The 25,341-nt window shown below is 49.2% G+C and overlaps 2 protein-coding genes across 3 annotated transcripts in view; both read right to left on the bottom strand.

The window, feature by feature from the left end:
* Positions 1–15,783, bottom strand: part of METTL24 (methyltransferase like 24) — a 137,067-nt gene extending 121,284 nt beyond the window's left edge. Inside the window, exon 1 of the mRNA XM_041726544.1 lies at positions 15,653–15,783. Coding sequence (XP_041582478.1) covers positions 15,653–15,667 — 15 coding nt within the window. The 5' untranslated portion in view covers positions 15,668–15,783. The remainder of the gene's footprint in view (positions 1–15,652) is intronic.
* DDO (D-aspartate oxidase) lies at positions 1,587–24,562 on the bottom strand. Of its 2 annotated transcripts, none has more exons than XM_041726563.1 (5): positions 24,421–24,562; positions 22,506–22,681; positions 19,631–19,739; positions 15,653–15,829; positions 1,587–2,530 (listed from the first exon to the last, which is right to left on the bottom strand). In XM_041726563.1, exons 1-5 carry the CDS (start codon positions 24,558–24,560, stop codon positions 1,957–1,959), a joined length of 1,176 nt encoding a protein of 391 aa, XP_041582497.1. In that variant the 5' UTR covers positions 24,561–24,562; the 3' UTR covers positions 1,587–1,956. The 2 variants fall into 2 exon arrangements, with proteins under 2 accessions (XP_041582497.1, XP_041582506.1); XM_041726572.1 differs by lacking the exon at positions 24,421–24,562 and adding an exon at positions 23,669–24,199.
* Between the last annotated feature and the right edge of the window lie 779 nt (positions 24,563–25,341).

Below are 25,341 nucleotides of genomic sequence, written 5' to 3'. Positions count from 1 at the left end.
GTTGTCAACCCGCTTGTGTGTTTCTCAAATACTTTGAAGAGAACAGTCACATTTGGGGCATATAAACTCCCAAACCTTAAAAGAATCGCACACTCACTCCACACAGCTGGGATCCATTTTTCATTTCTAGTCATTTCTCAATTTTCAAATTTACCAGTTTATCTGAATCTGATACAATACCACCCCCTGGTGGAAACCTATGGGGAAGAAGCACACTTGATGGAGGATTTTTAATACTGCAAGGAAAGATGAAGATCATCTAGTACACTGGTTTTCTCTCTGTCTCTCTCATTCCCCTCTCTCTCCTTTCTCTCCCTCTCTCCTTCCTCTAGCAGAATGTTCTCTTTAAGAAAAATCATATGCAAAATTCAGGGAACAGCAAAATGGAACTATGCTGGGGGCTTCCTCTTTCCCACCTTCTCATTGCCAACTTCACATCTCCCCTCCTCCCAACCCTGGGATGTCTGAAATAGAACTTATTATCACTAAACACAAGCCATCTCCTGCCAAAATTAAAATTAAAATTTACATATATTTCTCCAAAGCTTCCTTATCTTAGTGAGCAGCCCCTCCTTTACCATTCACTAAAGCCAAAACCGTCCTGAGCGTTCACAATACACACGAACAGATTAACTCTGAGCAGACCTGTGCTGAGAAACCAGGTTAGATTTATTTATTTCAGCAATTGCCAGACTCATTTTATCATGACACATTTCCCCCTCTTCCCAGTAGTCCCCCCCCCCCCCCCCGCAACAACTTGCAGAAAACCCTTTGGATATATTTCATTCAGAATGGTTGTTCCATCTTAATCAGCAAATTAGCTCTTTGGCTGCACCTGGTACTTAATCTTCAAAAATGCTTAGGCAAAGTCAACCACACAACACAATCATTTGTGGTAATGGACAGTAGCACCCTTAGGGGCCTGACCCCAGGCAGCTATTGAGTCGATGCCATGTCCGTAGGTGACTTCATCCCCGTCCTCTAGCCAGCTGAGGGGAGGAAGAGGTTGCCACTAGTACTAGCAGCAACCATGCTTTGTCTTGTCTTAAATGTGATAATCTCTTAAATTTGTTGCATGATCACCGTGTGATCATTTTATTCAGGGGGCTTATAATGCCCCCTTGAGCACGGCCCACAGGCATCATGGGCAGCTCTGCAGCTGGCAGTGACTCAAGCGTTTTCCATACCTTAGCTCTTCCCGTGGATTTATGAGCCCCAAGATGTCAACACCCCCACAGCCTCCAGCCCCCGTGTAAATTATTAGCGCAGATCTTTGAACACCAGACCTAAGAGAAATCTTATTCTGTAACAAGTATTTTATATATATATTATTCACATTTACTTATTTTATTTTAAGATTTTATTTGTTTTTTCATGAGAGACACACACAGAGAGAGACAGAGACACAGGCCGAGGGAGAAGCAGGCTCCATGCAGGGAGCCCGACGTGGGACTCTAACCCGGGTCTCCAGCATCACGCTCTGGGCTGAAGGGGGCGCTAACCTGCTGAGCCCACCCCCGCCCCCAGTCGGGCGGCCCTGGAACAAGTATTCTTTTTTTTTTTTAAGATTTATTTATTTATTTGTGATAGACATAGGGGGGGGGGTGCAGAGACACAGGAGGAGGGAGAAGCAGGCTCCATGCAGGGAGCCCCACGCGGGACTCGATCCCGGGCCTCCAGGACGCGCCCTGGGCCCAAGGCAGGCGCCAACGGCTGCGCCCCCCGGGGGTCCCTGGAACAAGTATTCTTAACAAAAGTAGAGTCATGGCCCGCTGGGTGGTTAGGCCTCTGCTTGAGCCCAGCTGTGCGTGGCTCGTGGGTTGGACTCCTAGCCCTGATTCGTACGGAGCATTTGCAATTTTGAGACCAAAAGAGAGCAGCTAAGGAAGCCTGCGTGCGTGCGACGGGACAGTTGGGGGACCCCCTGCGGGCGCTCAGCGGGGCGGGTGGGGGCGGCTACAACCTGGGCGCGGGGGCCGCGGGGGGCGCGGGGGCCGCGGGGGCGCAGCTGCGGGCCAGCCTTGCGGCCTCCAGGGCGGCGCCCCAGTGCACCGCGACGCCGCCGCCGCCGTGGCCGTAGTGGTGGACCACCCGCAGCGTCCCCGCCGCGCCGCGCACCCGCTCCGCCTGCAGCCGCACCCCGCGCCCGCCCGGCCGCAGGCCCACGTGCTCCCGCAGCCCGGCCGCCCCGCGCAGCGACGGCTCCAGGGCGCAGCAACGGGAGAAGATGTCCCGGCTGGTCTGGGCATCGGGGCGCAGGTCCCAGTCCCCCTCCTGCCTCGTCCCGCCCAGCACCACGTCGGAGGCGCCCGGATAGACGTAGGTCAGCCCGGCCCCCTCGCGGATGAAGTGCTTCACCCACGGGGCGCGCACGCGCAGCACCTGGCCGCGCACCGGGAGGACCTCGGCGTCGCCCGCCAGCTGCCGGCTGCCCAGGCCCGAGCAGTTGACCACGACGTCGAAGGCGGGGTGCAGCTCCCACAGGTCTCCCAGGCGCCGGCTGACGATCGGGACCCCGCTTGCTCTTAACCTGGGAGGAAGGAGAGGGACCATCAGTGCGCCCCGCAGCCCCCCTCCCGGGGACGGTGGGGAAGGTCCCCCCCCCCCCCCCGGGGCCCGGCCAGCCACTGCCTCCGAAACTGCAGGCGAAATGAAGCCCCGTTCCAAAGGTCCAAAACGGGGGACCCCTGGGGGGCTCAGCGGTGGAGCCTCTGCCTTCCGCCCGGGGCGTGACCCCGGGGTCCCCTTCTCAACCTGGGCCCACCCGTTTCCAGTTCCCGGGGTGCCCTTGCAGAGACGGTCTATGCACTTGCAAGCAAATATGATGTGTATGGACTTACCCAAATGGTAACCTTCTCTTTTTGAAAAAAAAAAATTATCTTAGGGACCCCTGGGGGGCTCGGTGGTTGAGCATCTGCCTTTGGCTCCGGGCGTGATCCCAAGGTCCAGGGATCGAGTCCCACCTCGGCTCCCTGCAGGGAGCCTGCTTCTCCCTCTGCCTGTGTCTCTGCCTCTCTCTGTGTGTATCTCTCATGAATAAATAAAAATCCTTTTTAAAATATCAAAACGAGGGATCTCTGGGTGGCGCAGCGGTTTGGCGCCTGCCTTTGGCCCAGGGCGCGATCCTGGAGACCCGGGATCGAATCCCACATCGGGCTCCCGGTGCATGGAGCCTGCTTCTCCCTCTGCCTGTGTCTCTGACTCTCTCTCTCTCTGTGTGACTATCATAAATAAATAAAAATTAAAAAAAAAAATAAAATGTCAAAACGAAAGAAATGTGCTGTCCTTTTTACGTTTTGTAAGTTCCTAGATCATACTAGATGCTCAATCAACACTAAGTTAATCCGTGTTTTAAATCCCAGAGCATTTTTTTATGCTGTTCATTTGGCACCTCAATTTGTAGCCATAGACATTTTGTCTCCTATTGTTAACTCTTGCATGTTCCCTTGCGTTATTAAAGTCTCCCCAACTAGATGTTTGGAACAGGGGTCCCATTCCCCACTTTATGTCTATCGCAGGAATGTTAGCGTGAGAGGAATGCAAAGTATTTGCCGCAGATGCAGTAGTAGTTGTGGTTGACAATGATATTTTGGACCAAGTATATCGATATCAAAAAGAAATGGCTTGGGGGATCCCTGGGTGGCTCAGCGGTTTAGCGCTGGCCTTTGGCCCGGGGTGCGATCCTGGAGTCCTGGGATCAAGTCCCATGTCAGGCTCCCGGCATGGAGCCTGCTTCTCTCTCTGCCTCTCTCTCCCTCTGTGTCTATCATGAATAAATTGATAAATCTGAAGAGAGAAGGAGAAGGAGAAGAAGAAATGGCTTGGAGCATCCAGCTGGCTCAGTAGGTTGGGTGTGGGACTCCTGGTTTCCACTGGGGTTGTGATTTCGGGGTCATTGGATGGAGCCCCACAGGATTGGGCTCCCAGCTCAGCAGAGGGTCTGCTTCTCTCCCTCCCCCTCTGCCCCCCACCTCGCTCTTTCTCACACGTGTGGGCTCTCTCTCTCTCTCTCTAAAATGAATAAATCAACTTTTTAAGGGAAATGGCTTATCTAGGTCTTGTAAATCTTTTTTTTTAATTGTGGTAAAATACACATAACATAAATTCACTTTGTTGAATTTTTAGGTGTACTCACTCATTTTTAGGTGTACAGTTCACTAGCATTAGTTTTAATATATTCATCTATGAATTTCGTGGTAATACTGGCCAACATATTGCGACGTGTTAGTATTCTTTAAAACAATGACTGTAAAGAAAAAACTTTTAAAAAGAGTTGAGGCGCACTCTCCCCTTTACCAATCATAAAACCTTGGTCAGGTTATTTAATTTCTGTGACCTTTCATTCTCCATCCATAATTTGGAGATACCAGCACTGACTTCATAGATCCCTTGTGAAAATGAAGTGAGACAGCATCTGGGAAAAGTCTGATAGATCCCCTAACACACTGTAGTTCCTCAGTAATTTTTTTTAGTGGGGGGGCAGCAGGAAAGGGTGCCGTTGCTATGTTACCACAAAATACAAGACCCGATATCTTGTCCAGGGGTTTCCCTGCTTTGCACACCCATCTATCACTTACATTCAATGGTTTATTAGCCTGTAAGAATGACATTCGGGCTTCAAAAAATGTTTTACACTGATTATTATTTGAACATTATCTTGATTTTGCTAGTAATAGATTGCGGATTCCACGTGTTGATAATCAAACATTGTGCCCTGCGTTCCAACTATTCTAATTAAAACCCAATTCTTTTCCTAATTCAGACAAATAAAGGAATTTTACCAGCCTGGTGACTGGACTGAACTGAACTTGTTTCCTCACCTATTATCGTGGGGTAAGAATGCTGAGTCCACAGGGTTTTTTAATAAAGATTATGTAAGAATTCAACAAACGCAAATGCCCTTCTCTTCCATTTCACGGTCTCCTCCTGGTCGCTACTGATGGAAGTCCACTCTACCTGGAGACTTCTGAAATTATCCGTGGTTGGGCTGTTGGAAAGGCCTGGCAAGCTTGCTGTGCTGAGTCCCCAGGGTGGAACTTACTGAATGTGCCGGGGACCCGTCATCCTCACACTGTTGCCATGCAACCCTGTGGTGATGCCCCATCTCTACTGTTATCCCACGGGTGATGCATCAGGCGGCACCAGGGTGTAGGAGGAAACCAGACCTAGAAGCTGTAGGTTGGGTGACCCAGCACTTTTACAACCACATGAGGTAGTTATTTTATCCTAGAGGTTTTGAATGACATGGTTGGGGGGTGGGTATAGGCAGGGTGACTTTCCCCGTAGGGCTTCCTGCAACTGAGCAAGACCTCATTCTAGATGGGAAGAATGCCTTGTCCCACCCTACCTTGAGGAAAGGTGGGACGGGGAACTCAAGAATTTGTGGTCACTAAACAGACCCCGACCAATGTCTTCTGGTCATCTCTCTAAAAGCCAAAAGTGCCCACCTTCACCAAGCCTAAAAGTCAGCCCTCCGCAGGACTGTGTCAGCCTGATGCATAAACATGGGGGGTGGTTGTCGTTAGAGCCCCTCCTTCAACTCACTGGGCATTTCAGCAAGAGGGAAATTGAGCAGATGTAGCCTTGAGAGGGATGGGGCTCCACTAAGTGCTTCTACACACACACTCACACACACACACACACACACACACACACACACACACACTACCTTCCAGAAGCAAAGGGGAGTCCCCTCATCCTCTTCCTTCTCATGGGACTGGAGGCCTTCCTGCACCCCACCTCCCATCCCTGCCACAGCCTAAGCCAGGTAAGAGAGGAATCCTCCCTCCTGATATAGGGAGGTGGGGGTTCAGCGGGGAGACTCACTGAGGGAAACGGGACACAGGAGAAAGACAGGGGTCCTTGTGAGCTCTAATACGAGGGATGGGGCTGCTTTGACCACAGCACTGGGCATAGAGCTCAGGAGGGAACTGGGAGCAGGAGTTCAGGGCAGGATGTGGGGTGCAGCCCAGCAGAGACAAAAACGATGGGAGCAGCAGGGCCAAGATACTGCCCTGGAACCATGTGCTCCTGGAATTCGCCTGCTGACACTTACACCCTAAATTGTTTGGGGAACCTAATGAATAGAAGCTGGGGAGGAGGGGAACAGTGTTTTTCTTATTTAAATTTTTTGAGCACTTTTCATCTTGCCAAAGGTAGACATTTTATCACTCCCTTTGGTAACATCTTAATAGCTTGTACCTTTAATCTGGGAATATTATCCAAATAGGTCTGTAGATTAGACAAATACAAAGTAAAAACTCTTAGGATGCCTGGGTGGCTCAGGGGTTGAACGTCTGCCTTGGGCTCAGGGCGTGATCCCGGGGTCCTGGGGTCGAGTCCCACATGGGGCTCACCGGAGGGAGCCTGCTTCTCCCTCTGTGTCTCTGCTTCTCTCTCTGTCTCTCATGGATACATAAATAAAATCTTTAAAAAAAAGAAAGCAAAAAGTCTCGTCTAAGGATCCAAGATGACTATGGGGTAAGAGGGTAAATGATTGCATGAAGGCCAGGATGCTTCCCTGCAAACCAGACTGCTTTTGGAAAACCGATCCCCACCAAGGAGGGTAGAGAGAAGAGGGGATGACATGGTGTCTGTTCCCCAGCTGCTCCTCACACTGGCTGGAACATTCTCATTAGAAGGCGAGGGCCAGAGCTTGAGGGGACGGACTTGAAGAGAATTGGTGAGAGTCAGGCCTGAGCAGGGCTGCCATGCAGTGGAACCCCAGTTGTCAGAGCGAGAAAAAGGACAATTCTCCCCACTGCTGGTAGAAAGTTCGTTGGAATGAGGAAAACAGCATTGAGTTTTTGAGCCACTGATATGAGGTTAGCTTCGAGTGGAGAGAAAGAGTGAAGAGCTAGGAAACCATCACTAGAGATGCAGAGAGATGCAAGGAGGCTGGGAGAGGATGGTGGCCAAGAACCTGGGTGGGGGGAAGGGTTGGCTTTGCTAAGCATTGTGTTATGTATTTTGTATGCAATATTAGACATGGTCAATTAAAAAAATTAATCCTTGCTTCAAGCCGAAAGCATGACACCTTAATAACAGTGATCAGAAAATTAACTATGTCCAGTATATTTCAAAATGTGGTAAAAAGGAAACCTAATTTAAAATCTCACTTGGCAAATAGTACTATGCACACAGATTCACAGAAAAAGTCCACCGTTCCCTCCAGAAGTTAAAAATAAAGCTCCCCTACAACCCACCAATTGCATTAATAGGTATTTACCCAAAAGGATATGGAAATACTCATTCAAGGAGGTACATGCACCCCGATGTTCACAGCAGCATTATCAACAATCACCAGACTATGGAGAGAACCCAGTTGTCCACCGACTGATGAATAGATAGAGAAGACGTGGTATATGTATACACACACGCACGCACACATACACAAACACACTGGAATATTACTCAGCCATCAAAAAGAATGGTATCTTGCCATTTGCAGTGACATGGATAGAGCTAGAGAGTATTATGCTGAGTGAGATAAGTCAGAGAAAGACAACATATGCTTTCACTCATATGTGGAAATTTAAGAAATGAAACAGATGAACATAAGGGAAGGGGGGAAAAGAGAGGGAAGCGAATCGTAAGAGAAACTCTCAACTATAGAGAACAAACTGAGGGTTAACAGGAGGTGGGTGCAGGGGATGGGCTAGCTGGGTGATGGGTACTAAGGGGGGCCCTTGTCGGGATGGGCACTGGGTGTTGTTTGTAAGTGATGCATCACTGAACTCTACTGCTGAAACCTATATTATACTGTACGTTAACTAGACTTTAAATAAAAGTTTGAAGCAAAGACTAGGTCATACAACTAATAAAGCATAAAAATATAGGGTAAAGAGAGAAGAAGTCCGCTGTTCCATCCTAGGGACACTTAATGCAGCTATACCTAAGATAGCTTATAATAGCTTTTCAATATATATATATATGCACATTTTGCATGTGGTAGGAATGTGAACAATTTGTGCTCAGAGGATCAATGGTGGTGTTTTCTAAATATCCTCAGAAATTCTTTGAACCCTTCAAGCCTAAAGCCTAATTCCCCTCCCTTTGAATGTGGGCTGAACCTAGTCACTCGCTTCTAATGAATATATATCTACACAGATACATTTATATCTATCTATTTGCATATATTATATATATACACACACACATAGACCCACACACATATATAAATATATAAAGTAAATACATGTATATCTGCAATATATGCTATACGATCCTGGATTTTCTTTTGCTGCAATGTGTATTATTGGGACAATTGGAAAAATTCAGAGAAACCTACCTGAATAAGGTCTGTAGGTTTCAGAAATGTACCCATGTGAACTTAATGCCCTCATTCTGATAAGTTGACGTTGGTTATGTAAGAGAATGGCCTTGGGTTTAAGAAATACGTATTCAGTATTTGGGGTAAAGGGGGCATCACATCTGCAGTTTACTCTCAAATGGTTCAGGAAAGAAAGGTATCTATTTAGAGGGAAAAGGATAAAGCACATCTGCAAGTTTGAGGTTTGGGGAATCTGAGTGAAGACTATGTGGGATTTCTTGCCTTTTATAATAGTCTAATTTGACCCGACGACATGATCTCATCTGAGGCCGTACCCCACCCCCTCATTTCCTTGCGATGCGTATTCCAACAAACCAACCGCTTTCCATCTCCCACTTGTCAGAATAGCCATCCCTGCTTGGACCACTCCCTGGACTTGGATTACCCGCTCCCCGCTCTCTTCTGGGGAAGGGCAGCCTCTGCACCCCTGGTGGATGGGGCCCAGGGTTTCTCTGAGCAGGGTGGCCCTGGAGGGGACAGCTGCACCCCCGAGGCGGCCGGCAGCTAGGGCCTCAGGGACCTGGTGCGCCCGTGGAGCTGCCCTGAGGCCTGCCCGCAGCCTCCACCTCCTCCCTGCTCACCTCCTTGCCACTGTCATCCTGCACCTTCCCGGCTGGAACCTCCCACTTGATCCTCGAGGCCAGGCAGCCAAGGGGGGGGGGGGGGCTCGAGTTAGACGTGCGTCTGGGACCGTCATTTGTCCACGGCTGCTCTGGCTCAAGGTGGCAGGTGCTGGGTCGGGGCAGAAATATCTAGACGCCTGGGAAAGGGCAGCTGAGCCCCAGCAGCGAAGGGCATGTTCATCTTGGGGAAGCCGGGCTCTGCCTGCTACGCGCAGGAAGGCACCTTCGCAGGCTGGACGTGTCTAAGGCAGGGTCCATCCGTCCCGTTCCTGATGCACGGTCCCTATTTCTGTCCAGGTGCAGGGGGGGTCACACAAGGTGTTTTTCAGAGGCACTGCTGCGACTCAGGCCAAGGGGGGGTACAGAAGCTACAGGGGATGGGAGGCAGGGAGAGTAACCCTGAGGCCTTGTTACCCCAGCGGGAAGGAAGCTCGGTGTGGTCAGTGCTGCGGGTGCAGGCCTCATCGGGGCCACAGTATAAAGCGTGGCCTCCCAAGAGAAAGCAATGTACCTAGGCTATAGGGTCCCCGGCACAGAAATGGGGCGCCCAGCTCTTCGGATGATGTCAAAGGCAGGAGGATCTTGATCCAGCCGGAATGATTTATTTAGGTAGGACGCCTGGCAAAGAGACAGGCTCGGTTGACTTACTGCCTCTCTGATTCATTTCCTGGAAGGGGCAAGTAAAAAGCAGCAGAATCTGACTCCACTGGCTGAGGATATAAAACATGATCTGCATGGCTGATTCAACCTCGGAGGGGTTTTTGTTCTTTTGTTTGTTCTGGATATTATCAGGCATGGTTTCTTTCTTTCTTTCTCTCTTTTCTTTTTGACAAGGAGACGATCCCTTCTGTTCTTTGAAGAAAAAGCTAACGACCCCAGTTGTGGTTAAAAACATTTTTTTTTTTTTGGTCCTTCCTGGAAGTTTATATTATTTCAGAAGCATAGAGCTTAGGACGGAGACATTGTTGTGTGTGTGTCTTGCTGAGTGAAAAGCCTGTTTTTGAGTCAGAACAGTGTAGGCTGAACACTCACATTGTGTAGAAGGGGTGTAGGAGGTAACACAGCAGACCCTGGGTGCGAGGAACAAGCAGGGATTGTGTGACTCCCCGCTGGGGTGGCCCCGGTGGAGGAGAGCCCACGGGGTGAGCCCGGGGGGGCCCACCCCCTCACCCCAACTCAACACAGCCCTGCCTCCCCCTTGGCTTGAAATCCTCCCCTGGGAGGGCTGCCTTGGGCATGGAGGAGTTAGTTCTTGCCCAACGAAGCCTCCCTCAGGAGGAAAGGGGACATGTGGCTGCCTTCCTCCCTCACGTTGGCCTTCTGGCCAGATGTCCGGCCCTGAGGGAAGAGGACGGCTGATCTCCACAGGGTGGAGGCCCTGTGTGCTACCTGTGCAGACCTGTCTTGCAGGGGCTGGGGTGAGAGGAAGAGGAAGGTGTGAGGGGCACAAGACGGTGCTGCGAGGGCGGGATGGGGTTGGGAGGACAAGGGTGTGTGCACTGTCTTTGTCTGAGGCACTCACGTCCCAGCCCCCTGTCGTGGTGGACGTGTGTGTGTGTGTGTGTGTGAAACAAATGGGCTGACGGAGACCTCCCCAGGACGCAAGGGGGGACAGGAGCTGCCCCTCAGGCCTCTTCTCCCTGACGCTGTCACCTAAAAACAGACAGGAAGCAGCGTGCTCCAAGGCAGGAACCCCAGCCCACTGGTCCTCAGGCCAGTGGCATCGCTGTCAGGACGCGGCTCCCACGGGCACCAAGTACCACTTGACTCCAGGCTATTTTAAGTAGAGTGAAATGCTGACGGCAGGCCTCCAACTCGTGAGAAGGCAGCGGGATTTCTCCCAGGTCTTCACCCCCCTGTTAGAGATTAGGCCTGAGAATTAGGTTGTTATGGAAATAAGGGGCCTGTTTTCCTGATACTTTAGAAGCAGGGAGAACAAATCGTCAGATACTATTTGTCTCCATGTGAAAGCGGTTGAGGGGGGCCCCAGAGCTAAGCCATTTCTTCCCAGCCAGAGGGGGAGGGTGGCTGGGATGGGGGCCGTGCTGGGGACTGGGCCTCACTGGGTCAGCCTGGGGATGCCCCTCGCCCACCTGGAGCTTCCCACTGCCCACCCAGGGCAGCCCCAGGGCAAACCGGGAGGCTTAGAAAGACTCCTCAGAGGAGGGACAGAGACAGTGGGGGTGAGGCTGGCCTCCCTGCCTCTGCTCCCTCCTGTAGCAATGCCACTTGTTCCGGGGGCTGGAGACAAGGCTCCCTCTGCCCCCACAAAACTCCCCATCTTCCAAGGACCTTATCTACCATTCAGCTCTTACTTAAGCAAAATGAAAGCAATGCACCCTCTCTTCCAGGAAGAATTTCTATTTAAGTTTTCTGTCTAGACTTTATACCCAATGCTTCATTGAAAAATTAGGAGAAACTACATGCACATGCACACACACACACCTAATTACTATAAGCTCAAGACTATTTCTAGGACTTAGAGGTTACCTTGGCTGGCCTGAACTGTACTTCCCTTCCACTGAGCCACTTAGAGGACCCCACTGTGGCCCTCCTCCAGCTGTGCATGAAAAAATGAGTATGTGGGGCCAAGGGATGCACCCAGCAAGAGCCCTCCGCCGTCACTTCCAGTCCATGAGCTGGGAACCCATGATCCCCACATTTTCTCCCTACTTCCAGGGCCTGCCTGCATTGTCTTCTTCCGAGGGGCAGACCATGCCACTGTGTGCACCCTTCCCCAAGGGGTGGCCGAAGGACACCTATTTTCAGGGGTGGGGGAGTATGAATAGAGCTTGGGTGCACAGACTAGGGTGCCTCGTGGCATGTACCTAGACCCCCCTGCCACCATGTTCACGTGCAGCACTCCTGAGAATCCAAGAATTCTAAATGAGAACTTGACCTTTTGGGTGGTTGCAAGTCCCATTTGTTAAAGTAAAAGGATAAATGATATTTTATTTAATGGTTTGTTAGCTTGATGTGGAACTTTTAAATGTTCACATGTACCAGTGTGGGCTCCTGTGTGTGTTCTTGTCTCAGGCTGGACGCGGTAGGAGAGGGTCTGATGTTGGGTGTATTCTCTACACCCCAAAATCACAACAGAAGGAAATTTCAGGGAACAAAGGGAAGTAGAAGGGAGGCAGAGTTAAAAGCAGCTTAGGTCTCCACTGAATATATAAATTTAAAATGTAGCGTTGTGTCGGGTTTGTTTTAAGGAAAAGATGGAAGGAAATATTCATGAAAAGAAAATGTTTTTCTTCTCACAATTGGAGTGCGTGGAATGTTGTTGTGCCCAAAAGTAAGAAAGTGCAAGAGAGAGAGAGAATGAGAGAGAGGAGAGAGGCAGACATGTCAAAAAGACACAAGAGCAGCCTGAAGGGACTCCCACTGGCCAAATCTTAGGCAATTTGAACCTCAAAATAAATAATAAGAGTAATAGATTATAATGCACTGATTAATATAGGAATTCCTATGCCCATGGTGATATAAATCAATGATTGAATAAATATAGGGGTGGAGAAAGGTTTTCCTTTTAGGGGGAAGCAAACTAAACATAGAAGGAGTTAGAAATTATCCCCTGGCGGGGCACCTGGGTGGCTCTTTGACTCTTGGTTTCAGCTCAGGTCATGACCTCAGGGTTGTGAGATGAGCCCGGAGTCCAGGGAGCCTGCTTGAGATCCTTTCCCCCTCCTCCTGCACCTACTCCCACTCCTCCTCTTGTTCCCCTCTCCCATGTGCTCATTCCCCATCAGATAAATAAATAAATAAATAAATAAATAAATAAATAAATAAATAAAAAGAAATGATCATTTGGCCAACATTACAGTCATGATGGAGTCAAGAATCATGAATGGATGCTAAAACTAACAGGTGAAAGTTTGGATGAGGAACAGAGTATTTACACGATTTCAAGGTGAATCTTGGCCAAGCATTTAGTAATTACAAAGGGAAAAAGTGGTAACTTCACACTAGAGATAACTGGCAGGCCGAGTGATCAAAGTTAACATCACCGGAAGGAGGCCAAACTGACACCATGTGCCCCCTGATATGATGCCTCTAAGGATTCAACATTCCTTCTGTGGAGTTCCACCAAAAACATATAACCTCAATTTGATCATGAGGAAATCTCAGACAAACCCCAAGTGAGAGATGTCCTACCAAGCAACTGGTTTGCACTCTTCAAAGCCATAAAGGTCATACGAGAGAAAGACCACTAAAGAGGTGTGACAAGTAAATGTAATGTGTGACCGCGGATTTGATCGTGTTTAGATATCAGGTGTATCTATATAAGGACCTCACTGGGTCTTTTTTGGGGGTAACATATGAATAAGGTCCAGAGATTACAGCTTCAATACAAATACCAAGATTTTTATCATAGTACTCTGCTTATGTAAAAGAATTTCCTTGCTCCTAGAAAATATAATGGCAATATTTAGAAATCATAGGGCAGCATGTCTGCAACTTACTCTTAAATGGTTCTAGGGGAAAATGTGCATATATATATGAGGGAGAGAGTGGGAACAGCATTTAAACTGTTAGGAATCGGGGTAAAGGGTTATACAAGTTCATCCGCTTCCATCATTTCCGTGTCCATTAGCATCCCTGACCCCCACCATTTCCACACGGAGAAGCCAGCCCTCACCAGTGTCTGGGATGGAGAACAAACACTCTGCAGGCTCCCCGCTTCCCCGCATCTGCAGAAGACCACAAGGATCCAGCCAGGTTTTCTAGAGCTTCCTGACACGGAGGAAAAAAGTCCCAAGACACAAAAGCCAAACAATAGACTTGGGGGTAATAATGAAACTTCAGCCTCAAATGATAAAAGTCTCCAATGACACCTCACTCGTTAGACTCAACAGCTTGCACACTTTCTTCCATTTTTTTTCTTATCATAATCCAAGAAAATGACGTACCAGAATGACGGTAAAGCCCTGCCACTTGTGGCACGCCTAATAATTCCCCTTTATCTGAGTTTAATTAAGATAAAGCATATGATATCGCCATCTCAAGTCACTAGCATTAACATTTTCAATTTTCTATTCTCGGTCATTTTTATAATCCAAGGACAAGAAGGAAAACTGTAGGAGCAGCCCCGGTGGCTCAGCGGTTTAGCGCCTGCCTTCAGCCCAGGGCATGATCCTGGAGACCCAGGATCGAGTCCCACTTCGGGCTCCCTGCATGGAGCCTGCTTCTCCCTCTGCCTGTGTCTCTGCCTCTCTCTCTCTCTCTCTGTGTGTGTCTCTCATGAATAAATAAATAAAATCTTTTAAAAAGAAAAAGAAAACTGTACAACATTGCCCCGGAGGGAAAGATTGTGGTGCTGCTGCAACTTGACTATCGGCTGGTGGGCAACTTCATCGCGCGATGGCTCGAAATGTTCATTTAGTGGGCTGATGTCTACAGGTTCGAATTGAGCATGCAAACACGGTTTAAGGCCCAGTGAACAAGGCATAAAAGAATGAGTTTAGTGAAAACTGGGACTCACAAAAGGAAAATATCCCCTATGAACTGCTAATAGGTAAAAGTGAGAAGAGCACTTATCAAGCTACAAGAGGTACCTACCATACGGCTCCTGACATGAGCCTAACAGACTTAGGCTCCCTCCTCTGTGCTCCCAATCCACCCTCAAAATCTGTGCAATCCATGCAAGTTACTGTAATTGTTAATTCACATGTATAAACACACACGTAGATGCACATACACACACACGCACACCATCACCCCTACTAGACTCTCAATTCCTTAAGAAGAGTGATCACATTTTTTTTTTTTTTGACCAGCTTCTAGCACAGGGCCGGGTTCAAGACATAGATGCTGAGCACAGAATTGTGGGATTAATGAATTGTAGGAATCAATTACCCTATAGTCCACACCTGGGACCGGATCATTGGTGCCACCACTCACCACAAGTCACTTATCCAATGTTTACACAATAATTCACTTTGTCCCTATTTATGTACCAAACATACAGATTTGGGGGTTGAAAGAGCCAGTGTTTCACAACCCTCAATACGCTTACAATTTCCAGACTAAATTAGAGGGATTTATTGTTGTGTCTCAAATAAAGGTGCTCTTGATGTGTTTCCTAACACTCTGGAATCAGGAAGTCCCGAAAACCAAATAAAAAATGCAAGTTCAAGGTATTTTGGACTGCACTTGATGAGGAAGCAATTGCCTAATATAGATAAGACCTCTCAGGTGTAGAGGTCTTAATTATAACAAAGAAAATATGGAAGCTATTTTCTTTATCACTAGTGAGAAAAAAATTTCCAAAACAGTTGATAGTAAGCTTAGTAATTCTCCATCTGAAGAACTGGAGCAAATCATATAATTCTAGAACTGGGAGTGTGCTCTCCAAACGTCTCCATTTTACGAATGAGGAGGCTAAGATATGGTTTCAGTGAGTAGGTTTCACTTACTGGCAGGCGAGGGACCAAATCATGCATCATGAAGAAGAACCACGCATCATGCACTCGAAGACGGATGTGTTACCACCAGTGTGGTATCACGTACTCCTTGTGACACAAATACTGTCTTTAGATTGTTTGACAAAGCTCTGGCCGTTGTGAGCCACCACACAGGCTGCAGAAGAGCTCTGAGGGGCCAAGGGAATTTTCTGTACATATTTTATGGGTGGCTATGAAATTACTTATGGCCATGACACTAAGAAAGGAGGCGGCGAGGAGCCAATTCAACTGACCTCTTCTCCAGCCATGAGAGGTAGGTAGAGCTCTCACACTTCAGAGTCGTGAAAGCGTAACCGAACACATGCTGGGGGAATTTCTTCAGTTCAGCCTCGGTCATTCTTCGAAACCCCAGAACCACATCGGCCCAGAATGGCACTTCTTCAGTAGGAACACTCCGAAATATCTGCCAACTCAAATACGTAAGTGGAAAAATTTCCTGAAATTTTGTGAAATACATTTCCTGAGAACCCCCAACCCCATGACATTCTCTAAAGCATTTTACAAACCCACTTCCTATACCCATAAAAAGAAAAAGATCTATTCTTCTATTCTCTTGGGTTTAGATCGTTCGGCAGTTAAATTTAAAATGTTCATGACATTGGGGGGAATGAGACATTTTAAAAGTTGTGTTCTGAAAATTAGATTTAATTCTTTTTTTTTTTCTGCAAAGCTGTTGCTCAGATTTTCTTTATTTACTTATGACTATGGCATTTTTGAGGAAAGGTTTTGGTGTTTTGTGTAACATTTTACATAAGTTGTAAGCATCCATCAGAAGTTTTAAGGTTGCCCTCAATTTTGAACAAAATACCTAATTTGAAGCGAGCCATGGTGGGCGTATGGGAGGCAGAGTGTGAGTTATGAGGTAAGTTGTGGGTCATCCCCTCATGCCATCAGTAAGAGAAACTGTGTCGTCAAGAGGAGCCCAGTTATTGTTAAGCCACCAGCATGGCCGGGGTGGATGAGGCTGGAATGCTACTGGTGGTTAACCAGCCGGTAGTAGTGCTACCAACAGCTGCTAGGACTCGGTTTGGATTTGCAAGCCATGGTTTGTTTTCATCGATAGGAATAAGAGCTGTACATCACGGCTGCTCTAAAATAGCAAGGAAAATCACCTTACTGTACCTAGTTGCCCATGATGTGGTCATTCGCACACCAGAATTTATATATCCCTCAGTAATTTATTCAAAGGGGTCCCCGGGGAAGGTGTGAATGTCGTTTACTGCAGGGCTCCTTTCTGGGCCTTCTTGCTGCCTCATTCTGCGCACCCTCTCTGGGCTAGATCGCCCCTCCCTTATCTTCACCATCGTCTACAGGCTAAACACACTGAGGGCTACGCCTCCTGAGCTCCAAAGCCAGACTCAGACCAGTGTTGACTTTCTTTCTCCCCCCCATTCCACATGCCACCAACTGCCAAGTCTCAAGTCCCATCATCTCTCTTCTCAGGCATTCCTCAAATCCATCTACTGTCACCCCCCCACACCCCACATTGTCAACACTTAATCGATTATACCACCATCTCTCTCTCTCCACACATCTGTTCTCTACGCTACAGGCAGGATATTTTTGACATATAAACATGATCAGTTGGTTCAGTGGATAACATTTCTCAATGGTCCCATTAGCCTGAATTTTTTCAGTCTCTCCAACACACCACAGTCGCCCTAGACTCTGGTCTGTGCCTATGAGGTTCCCTCTACCTAGAGTGCCACCCCTTGTGTCCCCAACCCTGTCTCTTCCCCCTTCACTTCTACAGTGTCACCAGACTGACCTACCCATACTCATCTGGATGGTCTCTGCTGAAATATCACTTTGTCCCAGGTAGCTTCTCAAACTTCCCAGAGGAGGTTATTCTCCAGATATCCACTCCCATGGTACCCTGTACTCTTCCCTTGGTAACTCATGTCCTATTTGCAACTAGTTAGATTTAGGATCTTCTCTACAGACCATGAGCTATATGAGGGCAGGACTGTGTCTTTTTTTTCCTCAAAAATTCACTCAACATATATTTACTGAGCATTTACTATGTGCTAAGCAGCATGTACTAAATTGCTTGTTATTGTATCACTAATACCTAAGGGAGTACCTGATACTGGGGAAAGCTGAATAAATTGTTTTGTAGAAATGCATAGATGAACAGATGAATAAGGCTCTACGCTTATGCCAAAGGTGCTCAGGACATTTGTGCCCTTGACTTCATCTGACTGATTCAAATCCTATGTTTTGTGGAAGCAAATGGTATAAAAATCACTCATGTGAGAAAAATAAATAACTCTCTTTTAGACTAGTTCGAAGTACATTTTTAAAAATATCTTCCATGATGGTGAAACCCTAGTCTTGAAAGGATGTTTACATTTTAGACACGGCTATTTTCAAAAGTTACTTAGAGACAAAGTTTGTGAGTTAGATATGGTCACATTGGTTTTTTTTTTTTTTTTAAGATTTTATTTATTTATTAACGAGAGACACAAAGAGAGAGGAAGAGACACAGACAGAAGGAGAAGCAGGCTCCATGCAGGAAGCCCGATGTGGGATTCGATCCTGGATCCCAGGATCACAGCCTGAGCCAAAGGCAGATGCTTAACCGCTGAGCCACTCAAGCATCCTGGTCACATTGGTTTCGGACAAAACCAAATTGTGGTCATAAATCAAGGAGAACAATTTTTCTATGGGATTCGTCAGCTGGAGTTCTAGTATCAATTCATGTTCAGAAGGTAGAGCAGAAGTCAAAGTTGCTACTCTGGGTGTAGACTGTGGGAACCTAGTGGCATCAACACGTTAGTGATGGTGAGGGAAGGCAAGAGGAAAAGCATAGAATAGAAATCTGCCTGATGCAGGTGTGTTCACTAGCAGAAAATGTCAGGATTGCAAAGGAGGAGGGAGGACAGGTTTTTCTCAACAGTATAAAAGATGCAGTGGTTTTGAGAACTTGGTAAAAAGCAAACAACCCTCCGCTCTTCAGAAAGCTATAGGGCATTACTCTGTTATCACACAGGATATGATGGATGGCATGTGTGTTATATCACAAATTAAAGACATAAATTAAAAGTGACAGGATGGTTAGTGATCTCTTTTTAAGAAGACATAGAAAGATATTGTCATATTCTAAGTGCTAGTTTGCGTTAGAAATGCTGAATAGGATTGTTTTTAACTCTTTCATTTAATTATGAACCCCCCAAATCAGATATTAAGAATCAAATAGATGGGCGCCTGGGTGGCTCAGTCAGTTAAGTGTCCAACTCTTGGTTTCGGCTCAGGTCATGACCTCAGAGTCATGAGATCAAGTCCTGAGTCTGGGTCCACACTGGTGTGGAGGTTGCTTAATTCTCTCTTTCTGGGGCCCCTGGGTGGTTCAGTGGTTGAGCATCTCTCTCTGCTCACGTTGTGACCCCGGGGTCCTGGTGTTGAGTCCCACTTCAGGCTCCCCATAAGGAGCCCGCTTCTCCCTCTGCTTGTGTCTCTGCCTCTCCCTGTGTGTCTCTCATGAATAAAGAAATAAAATATTTTAAAAAATTAAAAAAAACACCCTCTCTTTCTCCCTCTCCTTCTGTCCTTCCCCGAGTACCCCCTGCTCATGCACACTGTCTATCTAATAATAAAAAAAAAAGAGTCAAATAGAAATGTCCAAATCATTTCAAAAACACCAAGCTCAGTGTTTACCTGCTATATGGTTTTTTGGCCATATTTGCAAATCACTGCATAATCCCTGAGGAAACTCAAAATAGTATTTGTGATGAGAAATTGTAATGGTTGTTTAAAAGTCTAATACTATAGGGGTGCCTGGGTGGCTCAGTTGGTCAGGTCACCAACTCTTCAGCTCAGGTCATGACCTCAGGGTCCTGGGATCAAGCCCCTCATTCAGCTCTGTGCTCCTTGTGGAGGCCGCTTAAGATTCTTCTTTCTCCCTCTCCTTCTGCCCCTCCCTTGAGTACCCACCCACCCGCCACTCACCCACTCTCTCTCTAAAAATAAATAAATAAAAACTTTCTTTAAAAGTCTAATACTATATATACTAATATATAATATATAATGACATACTAATAACTTGTCTCCCTTGAGTTCTTTGCAGGAAAGCCTGAAACGTTCTTCAAAATCCTCCCGCGTCTAGTTCAGCACTCTGCTCACAGCAGATGCTCGACAGTATTTTATGTTGAATTCTAAAGTCCATTGAGATCATTCTAAATTCTAAAATAACTTCAGATTTCCTCTCTTACCCAGATACCAGATGAACACCAGCATCTTCAGCTTCTGCAGAATTGGCAATTGCAAATAGATGATCAAAGGTCTCTCTAAACCACTGCTTCTGCTTGGGAATGGGTATGCCTGTAATCATGGGGGAAAGCAAAGCGTGAACAGAAGGGAAGTGGCGATGATAACTGTGCTTCAAACAAGCCCCTTCCTAGAAACTGGGAGAAAGCAAAGAGGCAGGGGAGGAACATTTAGATAAGGTACCGCGTTGTGGTGGAGAATGTATCAGCAACCAAAGTTTTGGACTCATGCTGTTGACTTGTATTTATGTAAAGATTAATCATCAGAGGGTAAATTGGCCGAGCAGGACAAAATCTGACATATGAGCCATCTGGAAGGCGGTCTTTGGCACTAAATACATTCTAGATCTTGACAATCTGAGCAGAAGTTAGTTTAGGCCGAGTGAAGTTTCCAACTGGCCACACAGTTGAAACAATAGAAGAAAGAACTTAGAACCTCTCTCCTGGCCTGTGGGGCCCAGGTCAACCAGAACAGAGAACGGACTACACCGATAGGAAGCCCAGGTTGCTTACCCTCCAATACAAGGAGACAAGGCCTGTCTCATGGAGCTGAGCTCCTCGGGAAGGACTTGCTACAGCCCCGTCCAGAGCTGCCACTGCCTCCACCCCCCTCCACTCCATGGAATCACACAATAGCTTAGAGTCCCCGGGTCACTCGGCACCACCTCCCTGGCACAGCACCGTGGGTCAGGGCTCCGTGTCAGCCAGGCATCCCTGCAGTGGCCACCTGCAAGAGGCTGGACCCAGATCCAGCTTCCGGAAGGGTGTGGGCCTATCGGAGATGAAATAAGGGTTTTTGGTTCAAGCCCCAAAATAATAGCGTCCAGTGTGGTCAGAGAGAGCAAGCGTAATCTGGAGAGGTGCAGACAAATCCAAACAGGGTGAGGAATTGGGCCATCTGATCCCTATGGAAGGGTCATGAGGGAGAATCCAGGGTGGGGCTAGTGACTGCTGGGCGGGGGGTGGGTGGCTGAAATGGGGGCAGCCACCAAGGACGTGAGGGCCCTGATGCAGAGAAGGTGCTAGGTAAGCGTGGAGGACTGTCCCTAGAGTTCACAGTAGAGATGAAAAGGCCTCTGGAGACATCCTGCTCCCCAAAGTCCCCAGGTCAATGAGGGCATCTCAGCCTGCGGGGTTTTATGGCAATTCACTTGTTAAAGTGCCAACAATATTTAATAGTGGGTCTATGCTGTCGTCTTTACATCGTGTGCCCATGTGAGCTCAGCCCTGTATTCCAAAGCTGCAGACTGGGCCACTGGTTTAGAAATAAAGAAGGAAAATAAGCTTGCAAAAAGAGCGAAATCAGACCTCACATGGATTGAACCCCAACAACCTAAGCGGGTGCTGGGGGCTGTGTTGAAACGCAGACCCCTGTTCCCATTTTAAACTTCAACAGCAAAATAGTGGCTGCGACTCACACACTGTAGGAGTCATCCCTAAAGAACGGACACTTCGAATTCAGCGGTGGAAAGAGCAAGCAAGCCGGGTGACCGGATTCCTGCGCGAGGGCTGGTAAGATAACTGCAGCTGGAGTAGTGGTAATAATAACAACAACGGTGGTTAATAGAGCACTTTCCAGGCCTGCTCTAACTGCTTTATGCGTCCTAACTTACTAACCCTCACAGCAGCCCTGTGGGACACCTGTGGTCCCCCTATACTGACAGAAGACATCACTCTTATCACTGGGGTGGCCTGAAAGAAGCCCCAAGAGAAAACTGAAGCCCTTATTCTGGAAGCATCAGGAAGAAACACTCTGATCTTGGGGCCGCCTAGCTGAAGGGTGAGCTCGGCCTCGACGGCCCGCATGAACTCTCAGATGGGCCTCCGTCTTTGCAGTTGGTTCCACGACTCTCCTGCGGCCTACTGACCACTCGCCCGGGCCTGGTGCAAGCAAAGGAGCTCCTGGACAATGGACAGAAGAACTCTGCTCACAAGAGAGGTGCCCAGAAGGTACGCACTAGCATCCTGCAAACAGCCCGGGTTCCTGGGCCTATTTCCTGTACATGAGTAACTTGGATTTAAAAAGGGGGGCGGGGGGGGCACCTGGGTTGCTCAGCGGTTTGGCACTTGCCTTCGGCTTAGGGCGTGATCCTGGGGTCCTGGGATCAAGTCCTGTATGGGGCTCCCTGGACACAGCCTGCTTCTCCCTCTGCCTGCATCTCTATGGGTCTCGTAAATAAAAGCTTTTAAAAAAAACAATTAAAAAAATAATTTAAAAAGGTAAAATTAAGAGGAAGAAAAGGAGTGGGAATGAGAAAGTGGAGCCAGGGAGTATAAACCTCATTGGTGATTTTGGTTTTTGTTGGATGCTGCTTCCCGCCTGCTGCTCTTTCAAGTGAAGAGTACGGAATGGAAAGGATGTGGGAACATATTAAAAAACAGAAACAAAAACAAAGATGCATCTTTCTGCCCGAGTACCTCTGCCTGATGGTCTGTCCAGGGCCTAGAAGGGATAGCTTTAGCCCCACTGCAAGTGATTTGTGACCCGGTGGCCCTTACGGTCCCGACGGGGACCCTGAGCGCTGCCCATCTGGGGGTTGTGAGTGCTCCTCACTGAGCCCCTCGAGGCGCGGCCTGTGTCCCATGGTCCCCAGGCCCTTGAGGATGCTCCACAGACGTGTGGTCCGAGCCAGACACGAAGCTTTGCCCCTCGGAGCCACCAAGGAGTGTGAGCAGCCGCGGCCTAGTGCAGGCCTGACCGCGGCCCGAGAGGTAGGCCGCGCGTGGCAGGCACATGCACCAGCAGCTGGCTGTGCCACTGCCCCCGCCACAGTCCCCGCGACAGCCCTCGTTGCCTATCCACAGGCCGAGTCCCTCTCACCTGGATACGTGTGAGGAATGAGCATCCCGGCTGCCACGTCGCTGGTGGTGTGAGGAGTGACCTTGTCTGCGACGACCGTGACGGTGCACGGCGGGCCCAGCTGGGAAAGGCACAGGGCGGTGGAGAGCCCCACCACGCCGGCCCCCACCACGGCGACCTGGGGCCGGTGCATGGGCCTGCGGGGACACGCGGGCACCGGGCAGGGCCTGAGTCTGGCGGGCGAGGCCCTCTGCAGGTCCCCAGCTGCTGGACGGCAGGCGGTCCCGGCGGCGCTCCTGGGGCTCAGTGTGTGTGTGTGGGGGGGCAAGGCCTGGGCCCCACATTGCACACGAGCACAAAACCAGCCTGCGGGGCCTCCAGAGCACACTTCTGCTCATTCTGCCCCCTCCCTCACCCCCTTCTCCTGCAGCCCAGCCTTGTCCCCAGGTACAGATGCCCTCTCTGCTCCCAAAGCCCCCTGGGGGGCAGCCACTGAGAGGACGTGGCCAAGTGGGCAAGTCTGGAACTCGGCCCTTATTGTTTACAAACCGGTTTTTAGTTATAACCGTGAGACAGGGGGTTTGAACACCTGAACCCCGCCTCCCCTCTCCCGCCCCTCACTCTAACTGGAAACCAACCCTCGACTCCCCCTCCCTGCCTCCGTCACCGCCTTCCCCACCCACCCCTGCCTCTTCCCCTCACCCTGTACCTGAGACCGCACCCTCTGAGAGCAAACTTTCCAGATAAGGAACCTGGATTCCTTTGCCCACTCAGGTGCTGACTCAGTAACCTGGAGGGGGGGGGCAACCCATGGCCTCCTGGCCTCAATTCCCTCATCTGCAAACCAGGCCGTGTGAATTCTTTATTGGTTCCTTTGGGTTGAAAATAAAGACCCCCAGAGGTTGTTCCTTCTGAGAGTCGGCGTGGAAACGCGGGAGGCGGACAGGCAGAAGCCCGAGACTGGCGCCCTGCGTGGGAACATCTAGGGGCGGATGAGGCCCGACTCCCTCTCCCCGCACAGCTGGGCCCCAGGAGCCCACTGAGCCCTGCTCTGCTGTCCGCTTCCCCGACCACTGTGGCTTCCCACTGCGCTTGTCTTTCCACCCCTGTTCCCACTCTCTAACTCTCTCTGGGTCTAGGTTGAAACTCCAGAGAAAGGAAATGCAAGTGTGCCAGTCGCTCACCGTCTTCTTCATCAAGGTTCTAGCACCAGGCCGGCTCAGTGGGCTCAGCCAGCCTGTAATGGGCTCTTGGCACAGTTGCCCTTTCCCGCCCGATCAGCAACAGGCAGGTGGGCGCCTTCTATTCACAGGGGTCCTGTGGTCCAAATCGTGGCCACCAGGCCGTCACAGTGACCTTGGCCCTGGAGGGTGCCGGGCAGTTCTGCTGGGAGCGGGGCAACCTGGCGGGGCTCAGCTGTCTGCAGTGTCTTCCAGCTCTGAGGGGCTCTGGCTCGGGGATCAGTTACAGTCCTCCCATGAGGGTCAACGCGTGTCACTTCTGTCTCTCAGGCGGTAGATGCGTTTCCTCCCCGCGAGCTCATGTGCTTGCCCGCCACCCCCCCCCCCATGGGCCTGCTAACTGAGAAGGAACAGGTTGGCCAGGACGCAGGGAAGGGCCTGGCGCAGCGGAGAGACCCATGGGGGCGGGCAAGCTGGAAGAGCAGAGCCCCACCCGTCTCCCCCCGGGGGGCAGAAGGCACCCACCCCTCCCCTCGCTGGCTTTCCCATTTCTTAGGTTCCCCTGCCCAGCGACTTTCTCAAAATAGCTAAGTCAAGGGGAAAGTAATCTGTGGCTGAGAACAGCTGGCTGCCAGGGAGGAGAAAAGTGAGCCGGCAAGGGGGAACGTCCTGGCCCTGCTCCCACTAAGACCGCCCCAAGCCCCCAGAGCACATACAGGGTGACCCCCGAGCTGCAAGCGGAAGGATTCCAGTACCTGTCTCTGCAAAAGCAGCCTTGGAACCCACAGAAGGCTCTGGCACCAACACTTGTTTTCCCAGTGAGTGGTTGGTCTAGTGCCCTGAGAGACACAGGGAAAGTAACACTGCTTCCCATTGGGGAATTTATTAAGGACATTCCCTCTAATCTCCCTCTCCATTGGCCCACCCCCCTTCCCGGGTCTCTGTAACTTATTTCCCTGGAGAAAGGAAGGATTAACTTCATTTCGTAAGTTCCATGGAACTGTGGCTCTGCCAAACCCCGAGAGCTCGTCCAGCCTCAGCAGTTCTCCTCTTTCTAGTTTGCAAACCTTCCATCTGGCCACCAGTCCGGGGGTTCACCAGCTGATTTACAGGCACGGGGCATAACAGGTGAACCTGCCCCCTGCCAGCAAGCTCTGGCCAGAAGCCACGCGGGTCTCCTCACTTGTCTCCTCTGGGTCAGTGGGTGGGGGCAGGAGTGGGGGCAGGGTGAGGGTGGAATAATGTGGTTGATCACTAACAAGATGACCTGATTGCAGTTGGAAAAAGTACTCGGGAGATAATGGAGGATAAAAACCAAAGGATTCTTTAGCCCACATAGTCAAATATTTGCAGAGTCCACCATGTGGTAGATGCTTGATGACAACCAACAAGTTTTTGATGGGGAAACAGTCTGATGTATCAAAATAATAATAATATTGTAATTAATATATATTTATCATTAACCATGGGCTAGGTGCGTGTACAACACCATATAATGCAACCACCCTCTGAAATAGTGAGATACTATTATTATCCCCATTCCATAGATGGATAAATTGAGGCTCCGAGAGAGTAAAGAAGAGCCCAAGGTCTCCTAAGTAGCAAAGCCCAGTCCGAGTGTCCAAGTCCTGAGACTCCGAGGCTCAAGGGCTAAATCAAAGCACGCACCTTGACAT

The sequence above is a fragment of the Vulpes lagopus genome, chromosome 1 (genome assembly GCF_018345385.1).
Source record: "Vulpes lagopus strain Blue_001 chromosome 1, ASM1834538v1, whole genome shotgun sequence".
NCBI lineage: Eukaryota > Metazoa > Chordata > Mammalia > Carnivora > Canidae > Vulpes > Vulpes lagopus.
Note: the sequence above shows the minus strand (reverse complement) of the source record. Positions and strands in the feature narration are given on the sequence as shown.